The 26,013-nt window shown below is 38.4% G+C and overlaps 1 protein-coding gene across 5 annotated transcripts in view; it reads left to right on the forward strand.

The window, feature by feature from the left end:
- The window catches only part of zmym2 (zinc finger, MYM-type 2), a 151,955-nt gene extending 129,328 nt beyond the window's left edge, over positions 1 to 22,627 (forward strand). For all 5 annotated transcript variants that reach the window (XM_073043675.1, XM_073043679.1, XM_073043680.1 and 2 more), the window contains 7 exons: positions 1,526 to 1,620; positions 2,096 to 2,270; positions 5,312 to 5,469; positions 10,555 to 10,669; positions 15,138 to 15,380; positions 16,308 to 16,428; positions 21,642 to 22,627. In XM_073043675.1, coding sequence (XP_072899776.1) covers positions 1,526 to 1,620; positions 2,096 to 2,270; positions 5,312 to 5,469; positions 10,555 to 10,669; positions 15,138 to 15,380; positions 16,308 to 16,428; positions 21,642 to 21,846 — 1,112 coding nt within the window. In that variant the 3' untranslated portion in view covers positions 21,847 to 22,627. The remainder of the gene's footprint in view (positions 1 to 1,525; positions 1,621 to 2,095; positions 2,271 to 5,311; positions 5,470 to 10,554; positions 10,670 to 15,137; positions 15,381 to 16,307; positions 16,429 to 21,641) is intronic.
- Positions 22,628 to 26,013: the final 3,386 nt, after the last annotated feature.

A 26,013-nucleotide genomic window follows, 5' to 3' on the forward strand; every position in this document is an offset into this window, starting at 1 on the left:
TCTTTGGCATGTATTTATCTTGCACCTTACAAATTGCTCCTAAAAACTCCATCCATTGCTATTCTCCTGTCATCCCTACTAGAGTCCCCTTTCAGTCAATTCTAGCCAACTCCTCTCTCATAACACTGTAATTCCCTTAACTCCATTGTTTTGCTGATACATCTGATTTTATTGTCTCCCTCTCAAACTGCTGGGTGAATTCTATCACATTATGATCACTGTCTCCCAAAGATTCCTTTACCTTAAGCTTCCTAATCAAATGGGGTTCATTACACAACACCCAATCCAGAATTGTTTTTCCCCTTGGGGGCTCAAACATAGCTGCTCTAAAAAGCCATCTTGTAGGCATTCTATAAATTCCTTCTCTTGGGATCCACCACCAACCTGATTTTCCTAATCTATCCGAATATTCAAATCTCCATTGATTGTCACAACATTTTTTTATTACATGCCCTTTCTATTTCCCATTAAAATTTATATTGCACATCCTATCTACTGTTCCGGGGCCTGTATGTAGTAACTCCCATCAGTGTCTTGTTACCCTTGCAGTTTCTTAACTCTACCCACACGGATTCTATATCTTACAATCCTCTGTCACCTCTTTCTAAGGATTTGATTTCATTTTTTTGCCAACAGACCCACACCACCCTCTTCTACCTACCTGCCAGAGCTTTTGATAAAAGATGTATCTTTGGATGTTAAGCTCCCAAACATAATCTTTCAGTCATGTCTCATGCCTACATTATACCTCCCAATCTCCCTTACTACATTACAAGATCATCGACCTTATTCCATATACTGCGTGCATTCAAATATAACCTTCAATCCTGTATTATCACCCTTTTCGATTTTGCTCCCATGTTACACTTCACCTCATCCCACTGAACAATTTTGCCCTGTCATCTGCCTGTCCTACACACTGCATTGAATTGTATACCAGCTGCTGTATCCTCAGCTCTATCACTCCTGTCCTCATCCCTCTGCCAACTCAGTTTAAACACTCCCCAACAGCTCTAGCAAACCTGCCTTTTTATATCTCTGAAAAAAGAACTTTTGGTTTGCTCTTCTGTTATTGGCTAGCTTATCTTTATATTTCATCCTTTCCTTCTTATCTCTTTTTTAGTTGCCTTCACTTGTTTTTTAAAAGCTTCCCAGGCAGTAGCATTAGGGTTAATTTATTTCATGCTTTTGGAATATGCATTAACCAGATGAAATGGTTAATCAAAGAATTGTTGCATCTTTATTTGAATGTAGTGCAATATTTTGCATACCAAATTGTTCCCATAATTACATCACAATTTGCAATGCCAACTTCCCTTAATTGGGAAATGAGATTTGAGATTAAGACCTTCAGGAGTTTGTTCTGAGTTGGAAATAAGCATCTGCTCACTTAGTGAAGCAGTATTCTTAAAGAGAGTATATCAAAATGATTTTTCTGCCGTGGATTGATCTTGAGAGAGTTTGTGATGTTTATGGGGTTTCCTTGTTGAGCTTATACATTGTAAGGAGAAATTTGTGTTAACAGCTGCAGAAGAGTTGGATACTGAGGGTGATTATCTGTTACCTCCAGTTTTTGGAGAAGAATATGAAGAGCAACCCAGACCTCAATCTAGAAGAAAGGTATGAAGATATTTTCATAACTTAGAATATTTGATGATTTGTGCATCAAACTGAAAGTCCAGCTTGATGTTCTATGTTTAATATTAAACATTTGGTATGATTTTAATAATAATATAAAAATAAGCTTGCATCTAATAAAACTTTACCTAATTGTCTGCATGTGTTGGTATCAAGAATTTAGATCTTCTTCCCCTTCTTCATCATTGATTCGTTATTTTATGTAACATCACTAACATTACATGATCACCTTAATTTCCATCATTTACTCTTCACTTCACCAACTTCATCCAAAGGAAACACTGGCTGAAATCGAAATTATCTTTTTACTTTATTTGTATGTACGTAACCTGCTATTTATATACCTCCTGACTTAAAGCAAAAAGGGATATACTGTATTTGCTATCTGCAAATGATGTTTCTTATCCTGTTGTATGATATTACTTTAAAATGTCACTGATTTGTTTTGCCTTCATAGGGTACAAAGCAAAAGGCACTTACTGATAATCATTCCCAAGATGGTAGCGTCTCCACATCTGAAGTTGGATTCACATTAAGTTACACTTACGGTATAAATGCATGGAAGCATTGGATTGCAACTAAAAAAGTCAAGAGTGAAAATACAGTCAAAGTAGATGGATGTAACTCTGCTCGTAAGTATTTGTTTGATACTGGTGTAGTTACAGAATAGTCTGTTTTCACTGAGCAGGACAAGTAACTGTATCTCCATTAGTCTACTTCTTCTCAGCAGTAACCACACTGCTGGGGAAAGTACCAAAAGTCAAAAAAGAAAAATAAGTATGCTACTAATGTGTATCATTTTATTTAGGAAGAGGGGGAGGGAAATGTGTTAAATGTAAATTGAGGTCTAGTTTTTAAAAATAATGTTTGGTGGCATTGAGAAGTTGGAATAATATCCTCTTCAGAAAAACTACAAGGCCAACTGCAGAACTTTTGTTTAGTGGTATGGTTTTGTAAACGGTCTCTCAGGATCGACGGTAGTTGTACTCTTGTTTTCTTGGATTGTGAGATGGGTAATGAGACCAACAAGGAGCCACAAACTTTTCAGAAGATAAAAGTTGTGATTAAGGTTTTCGACAAGGTAGGCAGAATGAATGGTTTATGAGGTAATGCGCACCTCCTTCCACTTATAACATGGAATATTTCAGCACAAGAATGGGTCCTTTGGTCCACAATGTATATGCCAATCATGATGCCAAACCAAACCAATCTTATCTCTCTCCACATGACCTTTATCCTTTCATTCCCTGCCTGTTCGTGTGCCTGACTAAATGCCTCTTAAATATTGTTACCGCATCTGCTTCCACCACCTCCCTCGCCAGCACATTCCAGGCGCCTAACGCTTTCTGTATGAAACAGAATCCAAAAAAACTTGCATTGTAAAATCTCCTTTAAAACTCTGCACCTCTCACCTTAAAGTTATGCCCTCTTTAATTTGGCATTTCCATCTTGAGAGAAAGACTGACCATCAAACTCATAATTTTGTATACTTCTATCATGTCCCAAGGCAGGGCCATTGCAAGGATCTATAAAAATGTGGCCATTCCTACTAGACTCTGAATGCTTAAGGGAATTTGACCTGGAAGAGATCATCTATTATCTTCCTCTCAGCATATTGGGATGTGAGGTAGTGGTTTTGCAAACAAAGCTTATCATCACCAGGATTTGAACAAGACTGCCACCTGCGCCCAAGGCCTTATTATTTTTGAATTTCTCAACTTTTTGTTGGTCAAGGTTGTCAGCAGGGCTGATCTAAACAGGCTATTGTGTAGTTATGGTATAGGTGACGAAGGGTCTCAGCCCAAAACATCGACAGTGCTTCTCCCTATAGATGCTGCCTGGCCTGCTGTGTTCCACCAGCATTTTGTATGTGTTATTATATATAAATTTTGTTTTGTATGGTTATTTTGTCTTCTGCATTGCTGTGTCAGTAGAAAAGAGCATAATTTTAGAATTCCAAACATGCATTTTCCAAAAAAATTTAATGTTCCAGAAAAATATTTATATTTTGTTAAAGAAAGCGATATTAAGTAATAATTAAACCAGCTTTCAGATAAAAACTTGATTACTTTGTAGGCATACAGTCCAGTGCATGATTAAACAAAGATAACAAACAGGATCAATGACATTATGAACTGATTTACTGAAACAGAAATAGGCGTAGAAGGATTCAAACTGGGTGAAGGACAGCCAAACTAATAGGTGAGGGTTTGACAGTTTAATCTTCAAATCATAATTCTTACACCATGGCAAGAGTGAGCATAGCAACAAGACACAAGGTGGTCATTTTGCATCAGCAAGGTCTCTCCCAAGAAGAAATTTCACAGCAGACAGGAGTCAAACCAGTCTTCCTGTTCTTGGTATATAAACCAGGAACCAAAAATAGCAACCTTCATCACATAAGCTGTGGGTGTAGTCGTTGTTTGGAAAGGAATGCTTTTGTGTGATGTTTGGAGCCAGATTGATGGATTTAAAAGAGTAAATTAGACAATTGACAGTAGAGCAGTGATCAGTATGTTAGACGATGAGGCATATGAACTCAATTAGGCTATTTGGCCTATCAAGTCTTCTCCTCCATTTGATCATGTCTGATTCATTTTCCCCCTCAAGCCCTTCTCCCTGTAACCTTTGACACCCTTAATAGTTAATAACCTTTTTGGTTTGCATGATGCAAACATTTTTGCTGGTCCTTGGTCAGACAGTAATGTCATCTGCAAGTGGTTGGACTCCTGTTGTTGCCATGACTTCTTGTGCTATCCCTCTGATGAAATGTGTTCATTCATTATGACAAGGCCATATCCAGGAGAAGAACCTGAAAGATTTTGCTTTTCCTGCGCAATGCTTGTTGATCACATTTTGCCAAACAATTGTGTCAGTTCCCACCTCAGCATTGAAGTTATCTGGAGGGTGTGATTATGAAGTTCATTCTATAAATATAGTGTTCCTCGTCCATTTTATCCTTCCAGGGAAAGATGTACCCATCGCCTTGTTCTTTATACTGCCGTCTCCTGTTCAATTTGCCTCACTTAGTGCAAAAAATCTCAATGTCAGTGTGTCCAAGTTCTCTTGTTATGGTAGTACAGCAACATTCATATCTGTTGGGATTGTCCACGATGACCTTGATGTTTCAGGTTCTGATTTCCATATTGTAGAGTGGAACTTGCCTAGCCTAAATGTGAATCCCAATACCTCGCTTAAGTTGCACACTGAACTTGTGTTCCCAAAAGCCAGACCACACCCACCATCCTTGCCTACATTCGCCACAAGCAACGTAGCCACATTCCTGGATATGGGCCACAGTCAGCTGAATCAAAGCTGACAGGTGAAGCTGTACTGTGACTAGCTGATTGATTATATTCATTTGGATTATCAAGCAGAATTTGATACCAAGTTAGGTAATTATTATTAGAATAGATTGTCAAAAAATGAGGCCATAGGGGTGGGATTTAAATAACAACACAAAGGAATTCTGGGGCTTGGGGTGCTGAAGCCATGGTTGCCAGTTGTTAACCCAATAAAATCGGTATGAAACAGGACACAACAAGGACATTGTAAGTTGGATGACATGATAAAGGCAGGAAAGGTGAAGTAATTGAAGTATTTTAAAATCAAAAAAATCTCTACGTAATATTGAAAAAGTCAAAAATATAATTATTTTCTACTTTTCTTTTAGTATTGTCAAAGTCAACACAGTTTAAGGAGGACTTATTGTCATGTACAGCCACAGAACTTGATTGTGGATTGTCTAAGTTTGTAAAGGAAGTTCGAAGACCTAATGGGGAACGCTATGCACCTGATAGTCTATATTATCTATGTCTTGGAATCCAACAGGTTAGTTACATATATAAAATAATGGTTGTAAGTAAATCTCTTCAGACCTGAATTGCTAATATTATGTTCTATGGCTTACTGCTAAATATAGGTGATTTCCCTGCATTGAGGGAGAATGCGTTCCTAGAATATAATCTGTGCTGCAATTCTCTGTAATGTGATGCCAAATACACTGTACATAAATCAAGAAACAGAACTGTACAGCACAGGAATAGGCCCTTTGCCCACTATGTCCCTGCTGACCATGATGCCAAATTAAACCTATCTGCCTGCACATGATCCATTTCCTTCCATTCCCTGCATGTTCAATATGCCAGTCTAAATGCCACTATCCTGTTTGTTTCCACACCACCCTGGTAGCTTTCCCCCTCTCACCTTAAAACTATGTCTTTATCATTTCTACACTGGGAAAAAGACTATCTTACCTATTTATGAGTTTAAGAGTGACTAGAAACAAGCCCTTCGTTGGACTCGTCCATGCCAACTAAGATGCCCTTGTGAGATGATCCCATTTACCTTCATTTGGGCCATATCCCTCTAAACCTTTTCTGTCCATGTACTTATCTATGTGTCTTAAGTGTTGTTATTGAACATGCCTTTCATAATATTATAAATTTCTATCAAGTTTCTCCTCAGCCTCCAACAAGTTCATCCAACCTCTCTGTATAGTTAATACATTCCATCCTGGTGCGCCCTGTGCAAAGCCTCCACGTCCTTCCTGTAACAAATTGACTGGAGCAGTACACAGGCTCCAAATGAGGCTTAACAGCTGCAACACGAGTTCCTGACTCTTGCACTCTGTGCCTTGACTAAAGGCAAACGTGCCATAAGCCACCTTTACCACCCTATCCACGTGTGTTGCCTCTTTCAGAAAGCCATAGACTTGCACCCAGAGATCCCTCTGTACATCAATGCAGTTAAGGGTCCTGCCATTTACTTTATACTTTCCCCTTGAATTTACCCTCCCATTGTACAACACTTCACACACGCCTGGATTAAACTCCATCTAGTTCTCTGCTCATAGCTGCAACTGATCTATATCCTGCTTTATCCCTTGACAACCTTCTTCAATATCTACAGCTCCTCCAATTTCTATGTCATCTGCAGACTTCCTAATCAGCCCATCAACATTTTCATTCAGGTTATTTGTATATATCACAACCAACAAAGGTCCCAGAACTAATCCCTGTGGAACATCACCAGTCACAGACCTCCAGTCAGAATAGCACCCCTCCACCACCACCATGTACCTTCTGAATGCCAGGCCAATTTTGACTTCAATCTACCATATCGCAATGAATCTCTGCATCTTAATCTTCTGAATCAGCCTGTCATGAAGGACCTTGTCAAATGCTTTACTAAAGACCATGTAGGCAGTATCCATATCATTCATCTCAAAAAACGCAAGTGAAAATTTTGTATTCATCTGCTTTTATTCAAATAAATTCTCTAATAGTGAATTTTATTCCATATCTCAGCATTTTGGTTAGTGATTTGTGAGTTCTGAGGGTAAAATTCTGTTACCAATATGGCCTTAAGTGGGCTTACCAGTAATGGGAACCATATTTTGTCATTGGTGGTGTTGTAATGAGTGTCAATGTGTTTTCCATGTGCTGCACTTCATTGTGGCGGACTCGATGGGCCAAATGACCTAGATCTGATCCTATGTCTTATGGACAAGCAGTATTCCAACTTGGTATACAGGCTTCCCCATGTTGGGACTGCATGCTAGCGTAGTGGTTAGCAAAGTGCAACATATGTATGCATTTCTTCCTATGAAGCACAAAACTGGTTTCCTCTCTGTCACTTCACTTTCTAATCAGTCTAATGTGTTTTTGATGACAATACTGTGGAGGTAGGGTTCAAAATCAAGTGATTTTTGTGTATTTTCCAACTTGCAGACAAAATCAATTTAGGGATGTCTATAAAAAAAACCTGTAATGCATTTTGATAAATGTCCACAACTGGAATTAGCTTGTTAAATTTTCACTTCTGCTAATTTTCATAGTCCTTCACAGCATAAAAAGAGGCCATTTAGCCAATGAAGTCTCTGCCAGTTCTCAGAATAACCCCATCAGTTACATTATCCCATTTACAAACTTTTCTTTCATTTCCCTCTGAATTTCTCACCAGTCACCTATACTCGGGGTGATTAACAGTAGTCAGTTAACTAACTAATAAGTACATCCTTGGATTGTGGGTGAGCTGGTGGAAAGCCATGATGTGATGGGGCCGGCGTGCAGAATCAACCACAGATCACTGAAGTTGCAGTATGCTTTCACTCCTCACGGTGCCATTGTGTCTTATTAGAGCTTAGTGTGCTATTTCGTGAGCCACCCTATTATTTATTTACTGTGTTTCTTTGGTGGAAAGTAAAGATTTTGAAAACTTAGTATTCATCTCTCTGTAGTCTTCAGGACATTTGCTTTTGATAGAATGTCTTAACCCAATTTTGTTCTGATTTTAAACTTTCTTATTCTAGATACCCACACTGTCACTGTCTAAATGCTGCAATCAACTTAGTTCACAGGTTTTAGAAAGTATTACACATATTATTATAAGTTTTCACTTTGATAACTTCCTTGATACAATATATTCTAGTAAATGGTCTTTTTCCAAAAATCCTGTGTGCTTCCCAGTGCAGAATGCTCTTAAACCATTTTGTCTAATATTCTCCCCACCCTGTGATTTTTTTAAATGAAATATGCTTCCTTCATGTACCTTTTGATTTTATTGTAAAATCATTACATTCCTCTTAATAATTATATATGCTTTTCAGCAATTTCTCTTTCTCCTTTAAGTTCACCATACCACATAATGTGCCAGTTTAGTTAGCTCCTCTCCATTTCTAAATCAGAATCTGCAATGTATGGAATGGAAAGCTGTACCTCAATGTTGATTCCTAGAGTAGACAATTTTTGCCCATCTGAGAACTTGCTTTTTATGCTTCCTGATTAATGTATACATAATTTAATTTGCCAGGAACAATACTACACGTCTTGATGGGGGCTTATGTACTTTATGAAAATTGTTGCACAACTGGACCACATCAACAATATTTTAATGATAAAAAAGAGTCCAGTTTATTGCTAATGTTACTAATGTAAAGAGTTACTTAATATTCTTGAAGTCAGAATGGTCAGAGTAATTTCTCAATGTTTTTGGAGTAAATAAACTTAGCTAAGTACAGATTTCTTGAGTTTCTCACTGTCCATCCAGTAGTGCAAGGACAATGATTTTATAGATTTATATAAAATTCAACAGCTTCAAAACCTGTCAGTAATCTGTTCTGATTAGCCATGCAACAAAAGTAATTGGGATCATGTTGATTGCCTGGAATTGTTTATTGGTTGACTATGCTTGCTATGAAGGATCACTTTACTTCTAATCTCTTGTCATCAAGAATGTCATCTTGGCACCAACTTATTAAACCGTTCCTTCCTAAAGAGCTTTGTCGCTAACTCAACTGTAAAGGTTAAGCTAGTTCCATTAAAACTACCAGTGAGAATGCTTTCAGGGCTCTTCAGATGTATATACGGTACTCACTTTTCATCTTAGCTATAATTTATGGAAGTGCTTCTCAACAAGATTTTACAAAGAATGGAAACTTAAATAACTTGAATTCACTCTATGATGTCCAGCTGATTTTCTATTATGAAGGAATTTGCTGGATTATTTTCTCAATTATAATTTTACAGAGCAAGTATTTAATGGAAATTTTAAAATGTATTGCTAGTTTGCACTTAAAAGATCATATGCTTTCCAGATAAAATTTTTCATAATTTTAAGCTGATTATGTACAAGAATAACCTTAGTTAAAAGAATGTTGAGGGATAAACTCTTAATGCAAGCACTTAAACATCTTTATCACTGAAGAGGTCATCATCCTGCTTTCTAGCAACAGACCTGTTTACTGAGATAATTGTGAAGTGGTACATTTAAGAACCCAGGCATGCAATTTCTTGGAATCAGTTCCCAGAACGTCATTATCATTTGCAAGAGCCATCATTCTTCGCTCAAGCTCTGAAGAGTCGCCATTCCTCTCTTAAAGATGATCAACAAACTGGGTAAAAACAAAACAAAGTAGACAGCTTTCTGGTTTATGTTTCAAAAGAAAATTTATTATCATCAAAGTATGTATATGTTATATACTACCTGGAGATTCGTTTTCTTGCAGGCATTTACAGGGAAAAAGAAATAAATAGGATTTTGTGAAAAACTATACATAAACAAAGACTGACAAACACCAGTGTGCAAAAGAAGACATATTGTGCAAATAAAATTAATACTGAGAACATGAGTTGTAAAGAGTCCTTGAAAGTGAGTCTATAGATCATAGAATCAGTTCAGAGTAGCGATGAATGAACTTAACCATCCCAATCAGGAGACTGATGGTTCTAAGCCCATAACTGTTCCTGAACCTGATGGTGTGGAACCTATGGCTTCTATACATGATGCCCGAATGCAGTATCAAGAAGAGGGCCTGGATGGTGGGGATCTTTGATAACAGATGCTGCTTTATTGTGTAAGTTCCATGTAAATGTACTCGGGGTGGGGTGGGCTGCATCCACCACTTTTTAGCATTGTTCCATTCCCAGGCATTGATGTTTCTATATTGGGCTGAGATGCAACCAATTGGGATACATGCCACTGTGCATCTCTAGAAGTTTGTCAAAGTTTTTGGTGACATACCAAATCTATGTAAACTTCAAAGAAAACAGAGATGCTGTCATGCCTTCTTTGTGGTGACACTTATGTGCTGGTCCCAGGATATGTTGACGCCAAGGAATTTAAAGCAACTGACCCTCTCCACTTTCATGTTAAATGCTAATCTCTCACTTGTGTTGATTATTGGGCCACTTGTCACAATGCTTTTAAAATAACACAACTATATTTATGTTTTAATATGATTACTTTGATTGTGAATTGCCAAAGGACTTGATTGAGCTCTAATGCATTACAGAACAAAGTTCTCAATTATCAAGTAACAATGGTTTATCAATGGAACAGAATGATATCAATCTATTTTTGGCGTTCTGGTTTACTGTTTACAGGATTTATGTAATTTTGTTTTTCTTTCTCCAGTACCTATATGAAAATAATAGGAATGAAAACATATTTAGTGACCCTTGTTACAAGACCTTTAATGAAGAATTCAATATAATCTTGAGAAGTTGGCGACCAAGCATACTGCCAAACGGTAATAAATGTTCGTATGCATTTCTCCAGTAACAGTTTATCTAAGTAAATGTGGTTATTACAGCTTTTTGTGTACATTCATTCCGTTGGGTACATTTAGAAAAATCAAGTGCTTTAAATACAGCATTATTTAAACTAACACACTGGGGCACACTTGCACATGGATTCATTAACAATTCTAATTTTACCCACAAGTAAGTTATTAAAAATTAAGATCAAAACAAATCAAGCATTCATTCAAAGGTATGCTGAGAAGGGCTCAATAGAAGAATTGCAATAACAATAGCAATTTTTGTTGAAATTTCATCCAGCCACGCATGGAAAAAGTGGTTATTTAAGTACCGCTCATATTGGATATCAAGTCCTCAGAACAAGAAAACAGTTCTGAAAACATCTGCAAATGTTTTTTTAAATATCCACATAAAAGTGGTTGATGGCTGTTCCCAATGCTAGTATATTCAATAAAATTAACAGACTCTAGTAGCTTTCAGAGATCTGGTAGCAGTGCAGTTTAGTTACTGGTCCTGTATCCAGAGGGCGAACCTGTGATGTGGGATATCCTGTATGTTTGGTTCCCACTACAGCTGTATGATAATTTAAATGTTGGTGATTATTATCTAAAATCAAAATATAGTTTAAGAAATAGTGATCACAAAACCATCAGACTGTTGGGAAAAAAAGCCAATTCACTGATGTCCCTCAGAGAAGAAATTTGATTTGGGCAATACCAGACTCCAAACACATGATTTTGATGGCTTTTAACTCCCCTTTAAAATGTTCCAACTAGCCAGTCAGTTCTACAGGCAGGAATGGACAATAAGTGTCATCCTTGCCCTAATCCTAACCCAAAGAGAAATTAATTTAAAAGAAAGTCCATCCATACTTAATATATTTGACTGTCAATTAAGGCTGATTTATACTTGTGCGTTGGTGCGTCTGTGTCGCTCTGCAATTCACCGCCAAAACACTAGTTGGCGGTGGGGTTTCTGTGCCACTGTATTGAGTTTCTTCATGTGTACTTCAAACAATGGCGACTGAAACTGAGCACAGAAACTGCCGACACAGTTTTGAAAGTTCCGTAGTCACCAAAAATCAGCTGCAGTAGCTTCCCACTGGGTGACTGAAGGGCAGGGAAGGAACTCTTGGCTGCAATGCTTTCCATAAGGCTTTACAGACCTCCGAAATTATGGCGGACCCTGCTTGATGCCAGTTTGTTGTAGCTAGCTGCTACAGCCTGTTGACTTCCACCTGAAGCTAAAACTCGAAATGCGATGCTACCAAGCGGACCAATCACAGTTGTTGCGGTCTGCGTCGCCACGGCACGTAGTTACATTTTTGGGGAGGTGCGCGTCAGGCTACTACAAAGGGAATGCGGCAACGCCGTACCTACGGTGTAGATTCGACACAAGTATAAATTGGCCTTCACTGTCCTTCTCTGTAGTTCCCTCCATTAATTGGTCTATCTCAAAAGAACTTGGCTTTATAGTTAAGCTATCTGTTCTAGCTGAGCAAGACATCACTGTCAGGACCTCTATTTCTGGCCCCCAGCATTGCCTCAGAAGACTTCCTCCTCCTCTTCATCTCTGAGATGAGATATTCCCTGAAGATGTTTGCTCAGTATACACATGCACACTGACAGTACCATGCCCTACCTCCATCGCCTGGCTGCTCCTGTGGACAGGTTGCTGGTCCAATATTCAATCCTAGAAGAAGCAGTTTCTTTTGTTTGGGCATTGGGAAGGTCATTTGCCCTTGGCATAAACATTATCTGCTGTTAATTCCATCTCTCCTGAATCTCATCGCAGACTCGGGCTACATCCACACTAGACCGGATCATTTTGAAAATGCCGGTTTTGCGTAAAAACAATAGGCGTCCACACTATGCGTTCTTGAAAAAATCTCTATCCACACTGAAACGGAGATTTTGGCGAATCTCCTTCTCCTGCGTATGCGCAGGACACATCTACCGAAAACAAGCGACATGTTTGGTGTCGAATCTCGCCGTAAATGTGCGCGTTTGTGTAGTTACAGACTAGAAAAACTTAAAACAACGGACAGCTGTTGGCTCTCGTGCAGGAGAACTTAAAACTAAAAAAAAAACAAATACTGAAACATACAGTGGCAACCGACAGGGAGTTCATGGACAGATTGACCCGGCATGATGAACATTGAAAAACTGACTAATTCCGTTGCATTAATAAAGCATCTTGTTAAATGTGTAAAACATGTCTGCATCAGTGTTATCTTGTATTTCCATACAATGTTACATTAGGCTGTTACACATCTATTGTCAGAGAAGTACTTGCATAAATAGGTAAACCACCTTCATATGAGCAAGGACAGAAAACAGGGCAAAGTGAGTACAGTATACTTAATTTATTCAGTAAGTTATGGGTCAAAGTATTTGGTGAGTACATTTCTAACTCTTCTGGCTTCAGTCTCGTTGCCATCTGTTCTGAAATTGTTAGGTTGCGTTCAAGAAAACAATGAAATAGCGCGCTGCCGTCTGATAACATTTTCAAAAGTCTCCGGTTACACCGTCCACACTGATCTGCCCGAGCAGCGTTTTCAAAAATATCCAGCCTGGAAAGCATTTTTGAAAAGCTCCAGTTTCAGGAGACGAAAACGCCGTTTTAGTGTGGATGGAGGGTAAAAACGAAGAGAAAAGGCTTTGGTTACGGATTTATCCGGCGTAGTGTGGATGTAGCCTGAACCAATGTAATTATCCTTTCTAACTGAGAGTTTGTTCTGTCAGCCATGGCAGTGGGATACTAAATCAGCCATGATGGAATGGCAGAGCAGGCTCAATGGTCCAAATGGCCTAATTCTGCTCCTGTGTCTTATGGGTCAGTCGGTCTGTCTGCTTTCTAAAACAAACGCTGTGCTTCTGCCCCCTTTCACGTATGGCTGAAACATTCATTGGAGTAACACACACAAAATGCTGGAAGAACTCAGCAGGATCGTTCAAATTTAAGGTAAATTTATTACCAAAGTACATATATGTCACCATATACAACCAGGAGGTTCATTTTCTTGCGGGAATACACAATAAATCCAAGAACCACGATAGAATCGATGAAAGACTGCAACCAACAGGGAACGGACAAACAACCAATATGCAAACAACAACAAACTGCAAGTACAAAAGAGAGGAAATAATAATAAATAAGCAATAAATATCAGGAACAAGAGATGAAGAGTTCTTGAAAGTGAGTCCATAGATTGTATGAACAGTTCAGTGCTGGGGTGAGTAAAGTTGTCCTCTCTGGTTCAAGGGCCTGCTGGTTGAGGGGTTGTAACTATCCGTGAACCTGGTGCTGTGGGTCTTGAGGCTCCTGTACCTTCTTCCTGATGGCAGCAGTAAGCATGGTCTGGGTGGTGGGGGGGTCCTTGATGATGGATGCTGCTTTCCTGCTACATCGTTCCATATAGATGTGCTCAATGGTGGAGAGGACTTTCCCCTTGATGGACTGGTCTGTATCCACTACCTTTTGTAAGATTTTCCATTCAAAGGCATTGGTGTTTCCATACCTGGCTGTGATGCAACTGGTCAATATATTCTCCACTACACATCTATAGAAGTTTGTCAAAGTTTTAGATGTCATGCTGAATCTCCACAAACTCTGAGGAAGTACATCAGTACTATGCTTTCTTCATAATTACACTTACATGCTAGGCCCGGGATAGATCCTCTGAAATGATAACACTGAGGATTTAAAGTCACTGTACCTCTCCACCTCTGATTCCCTGATGGCTTTTGGCTCATGGAACTCTGGTTCCCTCCTCCTGGAGTCAATTATCAACTCCTTGGTCTTGCTGACGTTGAGTGAGAGCTGGTGGTTGTGGCACCATTCAGCCAGATTTTTAGTTTCCATCTTTATGTCGATTCATCCCCACATTTGATTTGGTCAACAGTGATGCCGTTAGTGAATTTAAGTATGGCATTAGGGCTGTGCTTAGCCTCACAGTCATAAGTACAAAGCAGTTAGAGTTGGGGGCTAAGCACGTGACCTTGTGATGCAAGGCCTGTGGTTCGGTAGCAACTATGGAGGGAAATTAATAGTTGACACTTCTCAATCTGACCTGCTGAGTTACTCCACATTTTATGTGTGCTGCTCAAGATTTTCAACATCTGTAGAATCTTTTGTGTCTCTGAAACATTCATTTGTGCTTTCTATTGCTTTTCCAAACTAAACAATCAAATGTTCTTGCGGTCAGCTTCACATTCTTCGCTCACAATTATTTTTGTGCCTGCTTCCTACATCTACTTTAAACGTGATCTTGGCTTGCCATTTTTTGAATTGGATCCTTGCCATTTCTCCAGTGCATCAGTTTTAAAATTTTCATCCTAGTGTTTAAATCTTTTTGTAGTCCTTTCCTTTCCTAGTTTCTTCAGCTCTGTATTCTATAGAATTATTCTCCATTGTGCAATTTCTAAATAAATATCTCCCCTGCCTATTTTATTTTAGGAGCGATATTTTCACGAGTTGAAGAGGATTATCTATGGAACAGCAAGCAGCTAGGGCCTGAGTCACCATTTGTACTTCTTAATACTTTGCTTTATTTTAACACTAAACACTTCGGGTTAAGGACCATTGAGCAGCATTTGAGACTTTCGTTTGGAAATGTTGTCAAGAAATGGAATAAAAACTCTGACAATACTGTATGTATTCGATACGAGGTCCCTGCTTTGTGTACAAATGACAATCAAGGTAAGAAATTAGTTGGAGCAATACTGATTACTTTCTATTTACTCACTTATTCTTGCACCAGTACATTTCTGATCTTTTTTCCCTTTGCCTCCTGGTGCAATTCTGCCTATGTGATGTAGCTGCTTCACAAGCTCATTTTTAATTTGAAAACATCTTGCAGTTTGCTGTCTGGTGATCTGAACAACAGAAGTCAATTACAGATTGTACAAATGGGCATCAATTGTAACTTAAGAAGGCTCTGTTAATCATGTTTTTTTTTTCAAATGGAACCCATAGAGCCAAAGGTACTAAACATATTCCCAGAGCTAATTGGCTTCAGTCCAAACCACACAATGTATTCACTCCTACTACTACAGAGTAATTTAAATCTTTACTTCTCCAGGGACTCTCTAGCTTTGCTTAAGGAGCTGAATGGTAAGTGCAAGCAAAAGAAATTCTGTTGCAGTGTGTGATCTGGTCAACATAAGCTCAAAGGTGCTTATATGCACTGCCACCTGAAGCCGGCAGTTCCTTAACTCAGCTGGTAGCTCAGAAATTAGCACTGGGCCATCGTTGCTTGTAATGAAAGATTGACTAATGTCTTTTCTGCTGATACTGGCATGTTTAAAAAGTCCTGTAAGCAGATCATTAAAAATGGTTCCCCTGGTTTGAGTATTAATGTTTTCTACAATTACAAACAATCTTGTGTTTAAATTTGGGGCTTTGAATGCTACCATCTTAGTTTTCAAGAAAACATAATATAAATGTTTTAATAGGTGACTATTTGTATTTATGTTTTCTTGAATACTTAGCTACAGGAATCGTTTAAAGATTGGAATAATGTAACACACAGATAAACACTATTAGATATACAATCTTATGATTTGTTGCTTAAAGACATGTTTTAACTATATCAACAGATTTAAAGTGATTAAATTGTATTTTTAGACAAAATTACACCAGGAAAACGAAAACGTGAGGAGGATGAGCTTATATTTGAACAAAGAGAAAATGCAGCTAATCCTTCAAGATGTCCTGTAAAAATGTTTGAGTGCTACCTATCAAAGTGGTAAGGTTAAAGCTAAGAGAGTCAACATAAACATTTTTTTAAGCACTTGATTACCTTTGCAATGAAGGATATTGTTTTTCTTAATTCATTCTCTGGATGTGGGTATCTGGCAAGGCCAGAATTTATACCCACTAATTGCCCTGAAAGAAGTATTAATTTTATAGACTGTAGTTTGCCACTGCAGACTCTCACATTGTTGTGGTACAGGTAGCAGAAATACACTGCATGCAATTCATGAATCACGCTCAAAGACGTTTTGGGATATAGAATAAAACTTTGCTGTTACAAAATTTATATGGAGAAAATAAGAGCTATAATTTTCAACTCACTTTTCTTGGCACAACATCAGATGATAAGGCTTCAAATAATGGAAAATTATATGCATTGTCTTCTAGGAATGCAACTTCCCACAACTTGGGTCACCTATACTACTAAAGTTACACGCTGATTACAGTAGTCATGTCAAAGATGTCTCAATTATAGCATGCTAGAGAAAACAACATTGTACTAGCACTATTACAGATCTACTAAATGTTAAAGTACATCTGACCAGAGATTTAAAGCAAGGTATCTGTAGGCTTTTAGGTAATCAAAGTGAAGGAATTGTTTGGGGAGGTGGGGAAAAGCAACACGTTTGGTTGATGGGGTAAATGATTTCCTTCAGTTCCACAATGATTCCATCATAAATACATCAACACAGACCATCTGGTAGAGCCTCTTCTGGATTATTTAATTTTAATTTCCGTGCAAAACCCAGCCTCCTCTTTGATAAAGGAATCATAAAGTCCCTCTTCATTGTTATACAGACACAGGAGAGGCTACAAATGCTGGAAATGTGAAGTTACACACAAAATGCTGAAGGAACTCAGTAGGACAGGCAGCATCTATGTAATCTATTTTAGACTTGCTTATATTATTTTATGATTTAGATATAATTTCCTTTCACAAAATTGAAATTTTATTATTCAATTATGTATATGTTTCTAGTTTAATATTGTTTAACTTAATTGTATACTTCCTGTGTTGCAAATAGTACAGGTAAACTGCTCTCATAATTTCTGATTAAAACAGATTAGGAATTTAAGAAACATGAGTAGCAGGTTAGCAAGGTATTTTACAGAAATAGGGTGAGAAAGCTACATAAGCATAATGTACCTTTCTAACCTAATTTTTGTAAAATACCTTGCTGTTGCTCTTCATGTTCCTTATCACCTGATCTGTTTGCCTCCATTTAGTTTTTTTGCCTTGCAACTTGACTCTTTAGCACCTCTACTGAACTTCTACCAGATCTACCTGTTCCCCCACCCACCCAGTTCTTTCTGCTTGATGACTGAATTCTTCCAGCATTTGTTTTCGTTTCCACATTCTAGCAGCTGCAGTTTTATTTGTTTTGCAATTTAATCTGACTACTCAACTTCATTAATTAACTGAAAGTACATACATTTACAAACCTGCAACATTTTACTGAATTCCCACGTTTACCATTCCTGACTTCCTCGTGCTTTTGAAACCACAGTACTTATAAGCGGCATTCTTGCAACCACAGAACTAGAATGCAAAGCTGTCCAAAATTTCAAAATAAATATTCCAAATATAAATGAAAGGCAATTATATAATTTTCAGCTTCAACTACAAGACGTCAGATGGAAGAGGGGTACAGTCAGTTCAGCGGAAATAGTTGATTGGTCAAGTTAACTCTCCAAGTTAGACTGAAATAAAGTAATTGTCAATGAATCTATAGTGATTCATCAAATTAATTTATCATTAAAAATAGTAAATGCTAGAAATAGCAGACTTGATGAAGATCACTGACCTGAAATGCAGAATCTGTTTCTTTCTCCATCGATACTATGTGACCTGCTAAGAGTTTTTAGCATTTTCTATTGTTACTTCAAACTTTTAACTTGCACGGTATTTTGCTTTTGAGATTAATTTATTGTGCATTCTTAGCCATATAAACAGACATGACTTTCTTTTTCAGAAACCTTTTTTGCTAATATAAGCAATTAAAACCCTGGGTGGCAGTGACAGGAATTCTTTTTGAAATATATCCAGTCTCCAACCTGAATATATTCAGCCCTAGTACTGTGATCATAGATTTAATTCTGGGAAATTAATTGGGTAAATGTTTATTCATACAGCACTAAAAAAACACATCAAATGTGATAAACAAATATTGAGTTTGTCGGTGACGGTGATGTGTAATCAAAAGTGATCAGTTATGTGATGAGAGCAACTGGTATTGTGTCAGTCCATTTAAGATAAGAATATAGAACAGTACAGAACTGGACAGGCCTTGACTCACTGGTTTGTGCAGATCTTGATGCCAGTTTATCCCTCATGTCCTTCTGTTTATCATCCATATCCCTCCATTCCCTTCATATTCATGTGTCCATCTAAATGCCTCTTAAATCACCAAACAGCCTGCTTTCACTACAAGCCCTCGTAATTTATCATAGGCACGTTGCAGTGTGCATAAAAGAACTTCACGCCACTTTAAGCAAATCCTCTCCCCCCCACCCCCCAACCTTAGAAGTATGTTTTCTGGTGCTTGACATTTCTTTCCTGGGGAAAAGATTCTGACTGGCTCTAATAATTTTTTTAAAACTCTTAATTTCCTGACCTTCTCTCGGCCTCCGACACTTTAGAGAGAAATCACCCAAGTTTTTCCAACCTTTCCTTAAAGTTCATACCTTCTAATGCAGGTAACATCTTTGTAAACCTCTTCTGCACCCTCTCTAGAGTTTCCACATCCTTCCTCTAATGGGGTGACCAGATCTGCACACAGTACTCCAAGCATGATCTGACTAAAGTTTCATATACCTGCAGCGTAATGTAATGCCCTGGTTTAAGACTAAGTTGATAAATCAGGCTTGCTGAATTAGCCAGTGGGATTTGTTTTGTTAACATTTTTCTAGAGAGCGTGGGATTGAGGAAGAATGGAAGTGGCTGATGAACATTGGAGAAGAACATGGTGAAATGTTCACAGAACCCATGTGGAAGGACAGATGCTGATTTTGGGAAATCCTCGTACAGACAATGGTGTCACGGAGAATGTGCAGATAACTCTTAGCTAGTTAGCATACAATGTTGAAGAAAGTTCGACTTTTTTTCTTGGATATTGCATGAATATTTGTTTGCTAGGACAGGTTCTCCAGTGCAAAACCATTTCATGTTGTGAATAAACGAAGTGAAGTAAACTGGATTGATTACGCAACAATGAGCTCCGATTACATGCACAATATAGACCATTAGTTATATATCATGGGCCTTTATTGTGTGCTAACTAGCTAAGAGTTATCTGCACATTCTCCATGAGACCATTGTCTGCTCTAGGATTTCCCAACATCAGCATCTGTCCTTCCACATGGGTCCTGTGAACGTTTCACCATGTTCATCGACCATTTCCATTCTCCTTCCTCAATCTCATGCTCTCTGGGAAAATGTTAACAAGACAAATCCTATTGGCTAATTAACAAGCCTGATCTATCAACCAAATTTTTATTTTAAACAGCAAAATTGAAAGACTTAATTGTATGTAATTAAAAGAATACTTAAAATATTTTGAGAAAATCTGCTGAAAAGCATGGTCTTAAACCAGGATATTACAATAACTTCCTTACTGTCATACCCAACACCCCTACCAAGGAAGAGAAGAATGCCATATGCCCTCTTTGCTGCATTATCCTTTTGCTAAGCACTTTCATTTAACTTTAAACAAGATGCTTCTGTACCTCAATGCTATTAAGGGGTCTCCCAAAGTGCAACAACTCATACTTACCCAGATTAACTCCATCTGCCACTGGGACCTCAGCACTGATACTTGGGAAACATTATTGGTCACAGAACCCCAGCCAAAACAACTGCCTTCTGTGGGCCAGCCAGTTCTGAACCCAAACTTGCAATTCCTGGATCCCATGCATCTTTATCTTTTAAATCATCTTGCCATGAAGAGCCTTAATAAAAGTCCATGTAAAAAAAGTTCACTACCTTACTCTCATGAAGCTTCTTTGTCATTACCTCAAACCGTCAAGTTTGTATGGCATGATTTGTCTCGCACAAAGCCAAGCTGATTGTCTGTCAGCAGGCCATTCCTTTCCATATGTACACAAATCATATCCCTCAGTATCCTCTCCATTACCTTCCCTATCACTGGCAAAAGGCGCCTGGATTAGCCCTATTTACCCTACTGAGTAGCACTAGTAAACTTCCCAGTAAGGATATTGGTTCACATGCAAACCATCTTGTTTATACAAATCCCTGCAAGGGGGCCAAGTAATGCACAAATTGGAAGCCCTCCCTCCTGCACCAGCTTCTTAGCCATGTATTGCATTTCTCTCCTCACCAGCACCTGGCATGGGTCATATTCCAGAGATTACAGCCCTGGAACTTTTACTTTTTAAATAAACTTTCTACTTAGCTCCTAAAATCCCTTTGCAGAACCCCATCTCTGCCACTGCCTATGTAACAGATACCTATATGGACCACAACCTCTATTCAGCCTCCCCTCTCAGTATGTCCTGCATCCTTGACCCTGGCACCAGAAGGCAATGCATCATTTTGAAGCCTTGATTGTGCAGAAACACCTTTCTGCATCCTTTACTGTTGAATGCCCTATTCTCTAGAGGTGAGAATGGGGTAACTTAAGAGTTCAGAATGAGGCAGTAAGAGCAATTTATAGAAGGAAACTTGTAGATCTCCAAGAAGGAAATCTTTGAATAGAAGTTCGAAAGAGTACAAAATAAATATTTCTGTCTGTAAACAGTACTGCTTGATATTATGCAGAAATGTCAGTAATCATATACAGTTGAGTTCCTAACTAAAACCTGAACACAACGTTCTAACTCTGAAGGATTGTGCCAGCTAGCCACTACTTTCAGTATATTTTATAATTCCAAAATATTGCAACCCAGAAGGAGCAGTTTGGCCATGAAGCCAGTACTAGCTCTTACTCAGTTATTCCCACTCCTGTGGTGTGTCTCCATAACTTCATTATTTTCCTTCTTGGTGTATATTGATTCTTGTTTCAAAGTTATTATTGAATCTATTTCTCAGTCAATTTAGTTTTTCATTTTCACAAATTGTATTTTTTTATAGATTGTGATACATTTTATCAAAATTATAAATGGGGTGGGTGAAAGGAATTGGGGCATGACTGATTTTATTTTACAATTGACTCTGATATATATATATATAATTCTTTTGTCCTCTAGCCCTCCAAATCTACAACAGAGAACCGACCTCTTTTATCTACAGCCCGAACACTCCAGCACCCCTGATGGCCCAATTTGGTTCTCCAGCATCCCTTTGGACCGCAACATCTTAGAACATATGCTTGTACGGATTCTTGTGATAAAGGACATATATGAAGGAAATGAAAGGGACAATTCTGAAGCAGATGAAGATGATGTTGATTGAAATTTCCCTACAATAGTGACACTGAAGTTGGGCAAAGAATCATGACAGTGTATTGTGAGTCCACTAGGATATAATACAGGGAAGCTATGATGTGGATTTCCTGAATCAGCCCTCTATATAATTGAATTTGTAGCAATATACCCAGATTGGGTATTATGTAAATAACCCTAAATGAGAGGAGAATAGCAGATGTTAGCAGTCTCCTTAGTGACTTTTAGGATATGTATACTTTAAAACAACTGCTCTCAAGTTTTTTTAATTATTTATTGAATTGGTTTGTTGTCAGAATGTCAGAAAGCATTTCCTTTTGTAACTTTTTACATTACAAATTAAGGATCTCAAATGTGTTGTGTAATTTTTTTTCTGAACTTAAAAATTTGCATTAAAACAAACTACAGTGTTTTGGAATTCCCCTTAATAAGGAAGGGATGGTTTTAATGGGTGCTATCTCCACCAGATAGGTTTGCATCTACGTAATTAATATAGTCTTAGCACTATAAATCAGTTTAGAGCTAGCCTCCTGATGGTTGTCCTTTCACAAATGTACCAATTGGTGGAGTTTTCACCACAGATTCTGTAAGCATTAATTATTTGTTACGCTGATGATGGTGCAGTCTATTTTAATTCTCTGTAAAATAACTGCTTTTATGGAAAGAAGTCATGAAATAAAGAATTAAGAGGATCACTGAAAGCTGGCTGAATGTCATAGTAGAAGAAAACCAGGGAAATAATCTACATGTACTCAATCTGTAGAGTAAAATAAATGTGCTTTTTTAATTAATATAGTTCAGCTGCTTAAGTAACTCTTAATAATGTGGCTCAAACTTGGAGTATACTCATTACCACAAGAGCTGAGGTGTCACACAAAATATGGGAAAGTCTGACTTCTGAGCTTTGTAGCAGAATAATCAGAATTCTTGCATGTAAACATTTCTTCATTAATTGGATTTGGCTCCACTAACTCTCACCTACAGAGCGGGAATTTAAATGTATCAGAATTTATAAGGTACAAGGATTCCCACCCTGGGTCTTGTTTAATAGTATTGGGCCAATGCATTAAAAAAATTTTGGGAACTCCTTATATAGGTATTCTGTTGGAATAAAGCATCACATATCATCATAAATTAGAAAGTGTATTACCATTTCTTCATTGTTGTTGGGTCTAAATCTTATAGCTTCCTCCTCATTGGCACAGAAGAGTGTTAAGATGGTGGCCCAGTTGACAGTGGTGTATCTGAAAAAGGTAGGTTGGTACCTAAATTAAACACACAGCTCTTCACTACTATTCACAGTTCACACAAGAGCATTGACTGTATAATGAATGATGTGTTAATATGTGAAACCTGACAAAACAGAATTCTATGTTCAAGCAATGTTTCTGTTTTGCAGACTATTTGCAGAACACTTTAATACTTAACAGCGATTCCCTATATCTATGGTGATATGCCTTGTGTTACACAGCCACTCTAACCAAAAAGCTTCCATTTTTGATAGCAGGTACAAGGGAAGCTGCAAGGCTAGAAAATGGAAAGGCAGAAAGTAAAGAGCTCTTTTCATTCTGGATTGTCAAAAAGCAACTCACCAGATGGTGTTACCAATAGATGCAGTCTAACCCCCCCAGTCAAGAACAACTTCCAATTTGACACCCTTCTGCTGCTGTTAATCCAATTTTCATTGTTATGGCAAAATAAAAGTTGATGCAGTTAGTGTTAACTGTCAATCATATGAACAGTTAGTGCTGTGAAGACCCAACTTTGGATAGTACCATCTTGATACGTGTGCCATTTTGTTAGTCAGAAGACCCCAATTACAAACTCAAATAATTTCTTGGCAATATATTTAGGCTAACAGTTAATCTGTAATCCCTGCTATCCCTTTCTGCTTTCTTAAATAGAAAAGGGTCATGGAGAATTATTCAATCTAAAGAAGTACTTCCCAAATCAAGAAGGCAGGTCATATTGATTGAATAGCCAAGCAGAAGACTACACCTGCTTATTCACCTCCTCCCTCACTTTTAGTCAGGGCCCAAAACAGTCCTTCCAGGTGACTTCACCTGTAAATCTGTTGGGGTCACCTTTTGCATAAGGTGCTCCTGATGTAGCCTCAATATTGGTGAGACCCTATGTAAATTGAGGGACTGCTTTGTCAGACATTTTCACTCCATCCACCTAAAGCGGAATTTCCTGGTGGCCAACTATTTTAATACCTATTCCCATTCCCGTTACAACATGTCCATCCATAGCCACCTCTTCTGCAACGATGCTGTCACACTCGGGGGGAGGGGGGGGGGAGGAGAAACACATCATATTCCATCTAGGTATCCTTCAAAGTGATAGTATGAATATTGACTTTTAGTGGTAATTTTTTCTTTTTCCTTTTCCCCTCTTCCTTCCCACTCTGGCTCCTTACCCATATCACCCACCCCCTGATGCCCCCTCCTTCCTTTTCTCCCATGGTCCAGCAGATTCCTTCTCCTCCAGTCCTTTACCTATCCTACCCACTGGTTTCACCTATCACATTCTAGCTTGACCACCTCTTCCCCACACTTTTTATTCTGGCATCTTCCGCCTTCCTTTCCGCCTTTCCAGTCTTGGCCCATTTATTCATTTCCATAGATGCTGCTACAAATAATTGATTTATTTAAAAGGGTATTGTGTATACATTTTAAATTTTATTTTCAGATCTGGGCATCGCTGTAATGTCAGCGTTATTGTGCGTTCCTAATTGCCCTCAAGAAGGCGGTGGTGAGCCGCCTTGAACTGTTTTACTTTCAATATTCCCTTGGCGCCATTACAAAGGGAGTTTCCAGATTTAGATCTAGCCACAATGCGGGACCTGCAATACATTTCCAAGTCAGGATAGTGTGCATCTTGGAGGATAACTTGCAGGGGCAGTGATGTTATGATGTGCCTACTGATGATAGTGGTGCTGGAGGTAGCAAGTCTAGGAGGATTTCTGAGTAGGCTGGCAAGCAACTGCAGAGCAGAGTGTACTAGTGCTAGAGGGATTGAGTACTCAACGGTTAATGGGGTGCCAGTTAAGAATGCTGCTTTGTTCTGGCTTGAACTCATTCAGGTAGGCAGGCAGATTCAATCACATTCCTGATTTGTTTCATGTAGATGGTGAAAAGGCTTGATGATGCCACTGAATGTCAAGGGTGGACAAACTAAGCTCTCAATTGTTGGAGACAGTTTGGCCTGGGATCTTAGTGGCACAGACGTATAATTTCAGGCTCTTGTATCACGTAGGAATTTGGAGAAACAAGAAATTAGCTTTTTCTGAATGTTTTTACTAATGCATTAAATTGCATAATGGTGCTGGTGCTTTGCAATAGTTCAACTAAGCTAAAATGTCCAACAATAATCAACCAGCATTGATGGATTCCAGTTGCCCTGATAGTTTCTCCATGACCGCAATGTCCTGGTGAAACCTTTCACCCTGCCAGGATTTGAAGGGAAGTCTAAATGGGAATGCAGAAAATGAATCTTCAGTGATGTCGTGCACTTTATAGTTTTTCATGCTTGAAACAGGCTGTCAACCACCTGCACGTAGTTTGGTGCTCTGTAGTTGCCAAGAAAATTTTCAACAACATCCTTGAGTGCCTTCCATGTGATTTTCTCTGGTTCCTCTAGAATTTCTTCAAAGTGCCTATCCTGATGACCTGTTTGATTTGTGAACCACCAAAAATCCCTTCCTTAATCTTGGCATCAGTTATTCTGGGAAACATCTGCCTCAAATATCAAAATCTCTCAAGGAAGTTGTTGTATCTGGTGACAGGAGATTCCATCCTTGCAGTCTTGAACCCAGAAATTCTGCTTTTGCCTTTGACCTCTGACCAGGTCATTTAATTCAGATTGAGTTATCAGATGAGGCTCACTCAACATAAAGGGTTCAAACTCTGTATCGGTATCGTTTTTCATTTCTGACTCTTGGTATTGTTTTTCATTTCTGACTCATGTATCATAGCATCTTCACCTGCCTCTTCTGGACTCCGTATATCTGGTGGCTTTGGTACTGGAAGACAATTGTTAAGCAGCACAGGTCTAATGGCTGAAGGGAGATTGAGGTATTCAATGGATTTCTTGTTTTTTTTAAGCAGAGAAACCAGACACACTGGTCATCGGGACATCGAACGGCATTGACTAACAGTTAACTCTGAACCAAGCT

Source organism: Hemitrygon akajei, chromosome 4, assembly GCF_048418815.1.
Source record: "Hemitrygon akajei chromosome 4, sHemAka1.3, whole genome shotgun sequence".
Taxonomy (NCBI): Eukaryota; Metazoa; Chordata; class Chondrichthyes; order Myliobatiformes; family Dasyatidae; genus Hemitrygon; species Hemitrygon akajei.